The sequence below is a fragment of the Procambarus clarkii genome, chromosome 17, assembly GCF_040958095.1.
Source record: "Procambarus clarkii isolate CNS0578487 chromosome 17, FALCON_Pclarkii_2.0, whole genome shotgun sequence".
Classification (NCBI taxonomy): Eukaryota; Metazoa; Arthropoda; class Malacostraca; order Decapoda; family Cambaridae; genus Procambarus; species Procambarus clarkii.
This window is the reverse complement of record NC_091166.1, coordinates 32,395,790-32,405,768: the sequence shown is the minus strand read 5'-3', so window position 1 is coordinate 32,405,768 and position 9,979 is coordinate 32,395,790. Positions and strand designations below refer to the sequence as shown.

At 41.5% G+C, this 9,979-nt stretch overlaps 2 protein-coding genes across 2 annotated transcripts; both read right to left on the bottom strand.

Moving 5' to 3' along the window:
* Nucleotides 1–792: 792 nt before the first annotated feature.
* LOC138365629 (proteoglycan 4-like) lies at nucleotides 793–1,893 on the bottom strand. Its single transcript, XM_069326110.1, has one exon. It carries the CDS (start codon nucleotides 1,891–1,893, stop codon nucleotides 793–795), a length of 1,101 nt encoding a protein of 366 aa, XP_069182211.1.
* Nucleotides 1,894–3,413: 1,520 nt separating this feature from the next.
* LOC138365628 (histidine-rich protein PFHRP-II-like) lies at nucleotides 3,414–4,055 on the bottom strand. Its single transcript, XM_069326109.1, has one exon. The coding sequence runs from the start codon at nucleotides 4,053–4,055 to the stop codon at nucleotides 3,414–3,416; it is 642 nt and encodes a 213-aa protein (XP_069182210.1).
* Between the last annotated feature and the right edge of the window lie 5,924 nt (nucleotides 4,056–9,979).

Genomic DNA, 9,979 nt, shown 5'->3' with positions numbered 1-9,979 from the left:
AATGGCACACAAAAAATTAAATACAAAATAAATTAAGTCAAAATCTATGAAAATTTAATTTGTCAATGCAATCGGATACATTCAAATGGAATCGTAAAATATTTAGTATAGTGTGTGTTTTGTTTACATGCAACAGATGGCACTGTTAAAAAAAAAAAAAACATTTTTACCTGTCACAGGTGTGGCATCTATATAGAAGGTATATAAAACACATATTTGAATGGAATGTTGTGTAAAAATTTCAAAGAAATTGGTAAAGAACTTTCAGAGATTAAACCGTGTGTTGCTCATATGTCCAACAGATGGCGCAGTAGTTAAAAAAAAAATGTTTTTTCCTGTCACAGGTGAAGCATATATATAGTAGGTATATAAAAACACGTGTCTATTTGAATGCAACGTTGTGTCAAAATTTCAAAGCAATTGGTAAAGTGGTTTCGAAGATTTCTCTCACAAGAAAAAACACAGTTTAAAAAAAAAAAACTGTTTTTTCCCCCGTCACAGACGTGCCATCTATATAGCATGCATATAAAAACCCGCTCGGATGCCAATGGAACTTTGTGTGAAAATTTGAAAGCAATCAGTGAAGAACTTTCGGAGATTAGTGATTTTGAACAAACGAACGTTTCCATTTTTATTTATATAGATATGGTATTGTATACCTTGTCATGATATAATATACTTGGTTTATACCTAAGTTGAAGTCAGTAGAATACATTTTTGGAGGAATTAATTAAATATATATTATATAATGAGTATATAAACGTGCACTATTCAATTGATTTTTCAGGCTTCCTAAAAAAACACCGCCTCAGTGTGGTGAGGTCCTGTTTCAACAGTTTCTTCTGCCTCAGTGTGGTGAGGTCCTGTTTCAACAGTTTCTTCTGCCTCAGTGTGGTGAGGTCCTGTTTCAACAGTTTCTTCTGCCTCAGTGTGGTGAGGTCCTGTTTCAACAGTTTCTTCTGCCTCAGTGTGGTGAGGTCCTGTTTCATCAGTTTCTTCTGCCTCAGTGTGGTGAGGTCCTGTTTCATCAGTTTCTTCTGCCTCAGTGTGGTGAGGTCCTGTTTCATCAGTTTCTTCTGCCTCAGTGTGGTGAGGTCCTGTTTCAACAGTTTCTTCTGCCTCAGTGTGGTGAGGTCCTGTTTCAACAGTTTCTTCTGCCTCAGTGTGGTGAGGTCCTGTTTCAACAGTTTCTTCTGTCTCAGTGTGGTGAGGTCCTGTTTCAACAGTTTCTTCTGCCTCAGTGTGGTGAGGTCCTGTTTCAACAGTTTCTTCTGCCTCAGTGTGGTGAGGTCCTGTTTCAACAGTTTCTTCTGCCTCAGTGTGGTGAGGTCCTGTTTCAACAGTTTCTTCTGCCTCAGTGTGGTGAGGTCCTGTTTCAACAGTTTCTTCTGCCTCAGTGTGGTGAGGTCCTGTTTCATCAGTTTCTTCTGCCTCAGTGTGGTGAGGTCCTGTTTCAACAGTTTCTTCTGCCTCAGTGTGGTGAGGTCCTGTTTCAACAGTTTCTTCTGCCTCAGTGTGGTGAGGTCCTGTTTCATCAGTTTCTTCTGCCTCAGTGTGGTGAGGTCCTGTTTCATCAGTTTCTTCTGCCTCAGTGTGGTGAGGTCCTGTTTCATCAGTTTCTTCTGCCTCAGTGTGGTGAGGTCCTGTTTCATCAGTTTCTTCTGCCTCAGTGTGGTGAGGTCCTGTTTCAACAGTTTCTACTGCCTCAGTGTGGTGAGGTCCTGTTTCCTCAGTCTTTCTTCCTGCCTCAGTGTGGTGATGTCGTGTTCCCTCAGTTACTCCTGCTTCAGGAACGAGGCTTCTCTTATGTCTTCTGACCTTAATAACTCTGTCTTGTGCATATTCCGGTGTTGGTTTTGCGTCTGGGCTGCGTACTATGGGTGGGAGTCGCATATATACGCCTGGGCTGTTTATCATGGGTGGGAGTCTCATATATACGCCTGGGCTGTTTATCATGGGTGGGAGTCGCATATATACGCCTGGGCTGTTTATCATGGGTGGGTGTCGCATATATACGCCTGGGCTGTTTATCATGGGTGGGTGTCTCATATATACGCCTGGGCTGTTTATCATGGGTGGGTGTCTCATATATACGCCACAGGACTCGTTGTATCCAGATGCAGAGTTAAATAACATGGAAGAGAAATTTCCATAAAGTGTTCTGAAAAGCATCTGGGGACGTATTATATCCTCAAAGGGCCCACTTATTGTTAATTTTCCCATCTGAAGGAAAGAGCAAGTGTCATTATGAATCAATATGGTGATCTTGATACCTGGTCGATAGTTAAGTCATTTAAGATTCTCAGTCTAAGCTTGTGCGTATGTTGACGAAATGTTCAAGACGAATCTTGGGTGAACATCGTTGCACTTATTGCAATCTCATACCTTCTCAGATGGCCACATTTAAACTTGAAGAAATAATTCCAACGAATGATATTCGATTTGAAAGGAATCACCCATCCATCAAAGTCAATCAGCTCGTTTTCCAGGTACTCATTTTTTCATTGGACACTCCAACTTTTCCAGAAATATAAACTTAATTATTTGGAAAGACATTTTAAGGGTGATAAATACAGTACACATGTATAAAAGTTAAATGGATAGAATAAAACAATAATCAGCAGTGAGAGAGAGAGAGAGAGAGAGAGAGAGAGAGAGAGAGAGAGAGAGAGAGAGAGAGAGAGAGAGAGAGAGAGAGAGAGAGAGAGAGAGAGAGAGAGAGAGAGAGAGAGAACAGGGTGATCTCCAGCAGAGATCACCCTGTTCTCACCCTGTGATATTTAGAATTTGAAGATCTACTGTTAGAAACAGTTGGCTTATAGACAGGCATTTTGAAACTTACTGAAGTCAGATCATATGAGCTTTGAGTTTGGAGGGATTTTGATGCGGGGTAGTCGTAGAATCTGTTAATTTAGGATGCTGAGGGTGTGCAATTATCTATAATTTCATGGTATAACTAAATTATTCTAGTTTAACGTCTAATTGTTTCATCATCCCAGTTTTGTGATATAAATTTTAAATACCTGTCCTCCTGCCGCCTTTATGGTAAACCTCCCTTATATATATATATATATATATATATATATATATATATCACCTTACTAATTTTGAACTCAATGTCACTTACTCTAAACCAGACATGTAAATTTGATTTAGACTGTTGTACACCTGTTTAGTTCAGCCAGAATTTTAAACACATGTATAAGTTTTTACGAATTAAGTTACTGAATCTGATAAATACAATGTCTATGGGCAATGCTGTTATTGCAACTCTCCTATATAATTATTGTACCCTATTGTTTGTGAAATTTCCTAATTATAGACGAACAAACAATTATGAGTAAAGCTTTTGATTGGGTTGGATTTGTAATTATGGTGTACGCGTTGTTGCAGGCCAGGTTCGGTCATATTGTTTAATTTAGCAACATCATGTGGCGAGCAGCATGATGTTTCTGCCACATCATGTGGCGAGGAGCATGATGTTTCTGCCACATCATGTGGCGAGCAGCATGATGTTTCTGCCACATCATGTGGCGAGCAGCATGATGTTTCTGCCACATCATGTGGCGAGCAGCATGATGTTTCTGCCACATCATGTGGCGAGGAGCATGATGTTTCTGCCACATCATGTGGCGAGCAGCATGATGTTTCTGCCACATCATGTGGCGAGCAGCATGATGTTTCTGCCACATCATGTGGCGAGCAGCATGATGTTTCTTCCACATCATGTGGCGAGCAGCATGATGTTTCTGCCACATCATGTGGCGAGGAGCATGATGTTTCTGCCACATCATGTGGCGAGCAGCATGATGTTTCTTCCACATCATGTGGCGAGCAGCATGATGTTTCTTCCACATCATGTGGCGAGCCGCATGATGTTTCTGCCACATCATGTGGCGAGCAGCATGATGTTTCTTCCACATCATGTGGCGAGCAGCATGATGTTTCTGCCACATCATGTGGCGAGGAGCATGATGTTTCTGCCACATCATGTGGCGAGCAGCATGATGTTTCTTCCACATCATGTGGCGAGCAGCATCATGTCTCTGCCACATCATGGCGGATGGTGTGATGGAACACTTTCTCTAGCGGCTTCAAGAGGAATATTGAATTGTATTGCAAAGAAGCTGTTTTTTGGCAAGAGGCGACGTACTAGTGAACTTGACATCCACCGAGAGAGTTGTCTCAAAAGTGCAAATTGTCTGATCCATCAGTTGCAGAGAATTTTTTTTAGAGATAACACCCGTGTTATCGGTGTGAGGATAGGCAGCGAGACCCATACATCTTCTCTAGCCAACACAGCTCACAGATGCCGTAAGTGATTTATCAGTTGAATTATTGCAAGGGAAACTATGATAACCCCGAAGACAGAGAACGAAGAAGTGATTTGTTTACATTGTTTTATAGCTCATATTTAATCAATATCAGTGAGAAGTAGACTTTTGCGTCAGAGGCATTGTGGTAAAAGTGTAAAGTATCTCATATTTGTGGACTGGGCAACGCTATTTATTCATATCTTATAAATAATTTACTATATATTTTAATAATGCATAAATGCGATTTATAAGCTAGTGATGAAAGGGTGGGCGACCACATAGTGGTGGTCATCGTGAAATTCCGTGCCCATGAAATGTTAAAATTAAACTGTTATTATAGTGTTGTAGATATTGGTATTCTAAAGACGACCAATGAGTTTAGCATTTTTTAAATGGATTTTGTTTATGCAAAATCCCCAAATTTCTGTTGTTTTCTATCGTGCATTGGTACGCTACAACGTTAATTGCTTGTAGGTTTATGCCGTTATTCGCTTATAAAACTGCTTCTCAACTGTCCTGAGTCCAGTGTCCTCATTGCTCGGTTAACTGTGCCCCGTTGTGTTCCTCCAGGCTTAGTGCACTCTACTCTCATAACGTTGTGTTCCTCCAGGCTTAGTGCACTCTACTCTCATAACGTTGTGTTCCTCCAGGCTTAGTGCACTCTACTCTCATAACGTTGTGTTCCTCCAGGCTTAGTGCACTCTACTCTCATAACGTTGTGTTCCTCCAGGCTTAGTGCACTCTACTCTCATAATTTCTGAGTTTTCCATTCTCTTGCCTACATTATTTCAAGCAAAGGTTTACTTCGCTTTTCTTGTCCATTTTAATAACTAATAATTCATTGTGTCAGGGGACAGGAAGCCAGTGTAACTGACAGGTTTATACAGAGGTCGCCCCCAAGGTCAAATTACTGACTCTCCCACAGGATGCAACCCCACAACAGTTGCCTACCTCCACGGTACCTACTTTCTGCTATGCGAACAGCAACAGCATTAGGTGAAAGGAAAACTGTCCAACCATTTCTGTCCCGCCAAGGCTATCGAACCCAGCATCCCAGATTGTGAGTCGAGAAAGAAACCAACCGGTAAGTAAGAAACTTAACTGTCTTGGTGTGTGGTGTCATGGTGAGGGTGGAGAGGAGTGGTGTGGGTGGGAACATCCATGGTGAGGGTGGAGAGGAGTGGTGTGGGTGGGAACATCCATAGTGAGGGTGGAGAGGAGTGGTGTGGGTGGGAACATCCATAGTGAGGGTGGAGAGGAGTGGTGTGGGTGGGAACATCCATGGTGAGGGTGGAGAGGAGTGGCGTGGATGGGAACATCCATGGTGAGGGTGGAGAGAAGTGGTGTGGGTGGGAACATCCATGGTGAGGGTGGAGAGGAGTGGTGTGGGTGGGAACATCCATAGTGAGGGTGGAGAGGAGTGGTGTGGGTGGGAACATCCATGGTGAGGGTGGAGAGGAGTGGTGTGGGTGGGAACATCCCTGGTGAGGGTGGAGAGGAGTGGTGTGGGTGGGAACATCCCTGGTGAGGGTGGAGGGGAGTGGTGTGGGGGGGAAGGGGACACCTATGGTGAGAAGCGACTGGTGATCCAGCAGTTGGTCCTAGTCCCTCTCAGGTCAGGCAGGAAGTGTTCCAACACCTTCCGGATGTTCGTCAGTTGTTCAACATTTCTAAAATGAAATAAGCGTACATTAGACATGGTATTCAGTTCCAATTTTCATGACCATTCTCAGAGAAAGAAAGAGAGTTCCCCTGCTTTATCTCTGGATCCCTTTATGGAGGCAGTTTTACATAGTTAATGTGCATTACATGCCTCTTAGTTTAGAGTTTAGAAGTATTGATAAAGTAGTTGGTAGGACCAAGTTTTCCTAACACCAAATTAGGTCCAATTGTTAGTTAAGGACGGACCTTGTTGTACTGGAGCGGTCCTCAGACCAAATCATTTACCATGAGAAACTACACCCCCCCCCTCCCCCTCCCCCTCAAATGACCTGGAAAGTTATCTAGACATTAGTTGTGGTCTGAAAACCTATTACAGTACCAATAATAGTCTACATGTAAACTGGGAAGTGACTCTGTCTTAAACAAAGATTATTTTTCAATTTAAAACTTTATTTTTATTATAAATCGTTACTTTAAAATATAAAAGTGTATGCTGAAAACTTATTGTTTAAAGTTTTAGTCAAGTTTAAAGTTAGAGTTTTAGTCTTAAAGTCAAGTTTTTGTTAAACTGAATTATCAGGTACACTGAAATAGTTTTTGAGTTCCATATTTCACATTATCATCAATAATACACCTCATTAATGTAACCAAACATAATGAAAACTAATCTCACCTAATCAACCCTCATCTTAAAGTAATTTTAACCTAACCTAACCATGGATAGAGAGTATATAATAGCCTTAATTATGTAACCATTTTCAATACATTCCTGTGTGCGTATTTTCTCCCTGAAGACAGGTTGCGTGGTGTTGGTACATTTCATGATCCCCAAAGTAAAATGTTCTGTACTAAGTTCTCTTGTCATGGTTATGCTTCAGTTTACTTTGTTGCCTCTATATGAACTAGAGCGTCTGCCCATCTCTCAGAAAGGTTGCTGTTTATTCCAACCACATAGTTATGTTTAACTACCCTGTTAGGGTTTCCCAAAATCTTGTTACTGTATTGTTAATAGATCCCATTTCTCATAGGCAAAACCAAATTGTAAGAGGAAACACTACAAAGATTCTTGAATCACGTCACCTATGGCCATAAGTTTAATAGGAAGGTTATCATCACAGTCTCCACTAGTGTCCACATATAAAGTTATTACCATCCGTTTTATGGTCTAATGCAGCCTTTCCAAAGCTCCTTTTTGTATAAAATGTTGTGTTAGGTCATGTTTTGCACCGAATTGTTGAAAATGCCTTACGGTAAAACTGGCTCCATTATCACATTGCACCACCATCAATACGCCAAATAATGAACAAACTCTCACTTGGTGCTTTACCGTCATCATGGTAGCGATGATTTTTACTGGGACTGTTTCTGGAAAGCAACCGGTTTGATACGTGATGTAATATATATAAATGTTCTCATTTTTCATTTTAGGCAGAGGTTTCACAGTCTGTTACAATATGCGAAAAAGATTCGTCAGCGACTGCAATTTGTTGTAAGTGAGCATTAGGAAACACTTGGTCAGCTTAATACCACCTCCCATCTCTTTTCAAACAGGGCCAGGTGAAATATCTAATAATATTTTTGTTAGTCTTGGTGACAACCTGGTGACCACCTTTAAGAGAACTTTGTGCTGCCTTTAACACCTTTGGTCTGTAGGAATATGGCTGTACTGCTTCCTTCACTGCCTCTAACTGTGGGATGAAGGTGAACCCATCGTTCCTGATCAAATAGTAATAAACCATTGCCTCTATTTCTTCCTTTAACTCATTTACTGTTCTTATGCAAATTCGGTCGACGTCGAACCGTTCTTCTGCTGCTATATTCAGTTCAACTTGGGGCTGGGCTCTGTTAGCTCTTCAGACATGCTGACCAGGGGCCAGATTCACGAAGCAGTTACGCAAGCACTTACGAACGTGTACATTTTTCCTCAATCTTTGACGGCTTTGTTTACATTTATTAAACAGTTTATAAGCATGAAAACTTGCCAATCAAATGTTGTTATTGTTATAAACAGCCTCCTGGTGCTTCGGAGCTCCTTAACTGTTTAATAATTGTAAACAAAGGTGCCAAAGATTGACAAAAGATGTATAGGTTCGTAAGTGCTTGCGTAACTGCTTCGTGAATCTGGCCCCAGGACATACTCTTCCCGTCCTCTCTTCCTAGGCGGTGACCTGAGTGTGTTGTCCATCCTCGCCCCACCTTTTTATAACCTGGTCATGTGTTTATCAGAGAGATCCACTTCTCTGTTTAAGCAATTTGAGTCTGAGAAGTCCCTTGACTTGCAACATCACCAGTTGATGCCGTAATGTTCCTGTGCTTGTGTCTAGATCATTGCACATGAAATGCATTATTTTGTCCTCTTATTCTATTTGTGTTTAAATCGCTTCTTGGTTTCAAATCGATATAAAGTTATCGTACTTCCGAACACAGTTCCAAGCCAACGCCAGTGACAGGTAATTTTGAACTGATTACAATTACCGATTCATACCACACATTCACCAGTTTTTAGACTGGATTCAAATTTTATCTTCCTCGGTGGTATATTTTGGAAATTTTCAGTAACCCCGTGAAAAAGCATGATTTCACTCTCTCTCTCTCTTCAGACTTTACATTTGCCACAGCACTCTCCAAAATAAGGCTTTGTCTTGCTCAAGTCTCTTTACAGTCTCCGTGGTGTAGTGGTAAGACACTCGCCTGGCGTTCCGCGAGCGCTATGTCATGGGTTCGTATCCTGGCCGGGGAGGATTTACTGGGCGCAATTCCTTAACTGTAGCCTCTGTTTAACGCAACAGTAAAATGTGTACTTGGATGAAAAAACGATTCTTCGCGGCAGGGGATCGTATTCCAGGGACCTGCCCGAAACGCTACGCGTACTAGTGGCTGTACAAGAATGTAACAACTCTTGTATATATCTCAAAAAAAAAAAAAAAAAAAAAAAAAAAAAAGTGTCTCCCAAAATCTGTACATCATACGAAAGTCCCTCCGCACATTTAAGCTTCCCTTTTGACATAGAAGAAGTAAACTCGCCCGTGTACGGTAGTTTTCCCCACGTCATTTTGTCTAGTTGTGTTACGGCTTCCATTATATGTAGTGAATCCCAGCAGCTTGTCTAGGTGGGAGGGGCAGGACCAACCAACATCCTGGCCTTTTTGCATTAGGAATGCAGTTTCTTCAAGTTTAGGGTTTACAAATACATTTTGCACCTTTGTCCTTCCAAAATTATTTTGTTCCCCAGCAGTCATTCCTTTTGTAGGATACATGTAAGACAAAAAACCCTAAACGGATTGTGTTTTGGGAGAGACTAGCTTGTATGACTGATTCTGAACTTTAAAGTGAGCACTATGTAACAACTTGTATTCGTTCCAAAGTTCTGCCATTTCATAAATATCTTTAGTTTTATTAGAATATAACATAAAAATTCCTCATTAATTTAAGTGTTTTGATGTGTCTAGAGTTGCAGTCATTTCAGATTCCAGCGCCTTATTGAAATAATGAGTTTGTCACTTACAAATTCTTGAAATGTGTTACCCAGGGAGCACTGTAGTCTCCAGAACTTGTGTGTATATGTCTCAGTAACAAGGTCACACCACGTAGCGAGTGGTCCTTACTGTCCCGGAGGAGGTCTTCAGATGCAGCAGATTGAAGTGACTGCATTGAGTACATAACCTGATTTTGAAGACCCAGACAGATGTATTTGATAGTGGACCTCGAGGAATAGAACAGAGGATCGTTCGGACACGTGGAGGATTAAGGGAGAGCTTGATTGCGTTTTTGGAGTGAAATGCTCAGTGCAAGGTGAGAGGTTGATGTCTGTATACAGTATGAGATATTTGAAGAGTTTTGTAGGGAGCCGGTCGGCCGAGCGGACAGCACGCTGGACTTGTGATCCTGTGGTCCTGGGTTCGATCCCAGGCGCCGGCGAGAAACAATGGGTAGAGTTTCTTTCACCCTATGTCCCTGTTACCTAGCAATAAAATAGGTACCTGGGTGCTAGTCAGCTGTCA

Coding starts and splice junctions, on each gene's coding strand:
- LOC138365629 (XM_069326110.1), bottom strand. CDS start 1,893: ATGCGACTCCCACCCATAGTACGCAGCCCAGACGCAAAACCAACACCG.
- LOC138365628 (XM_069326109.1), bottom strand. CDS start 4,055: ATGTGGCAGAGACATGATGCTGCTCGCCACATGATGTGGAAGAAACAT.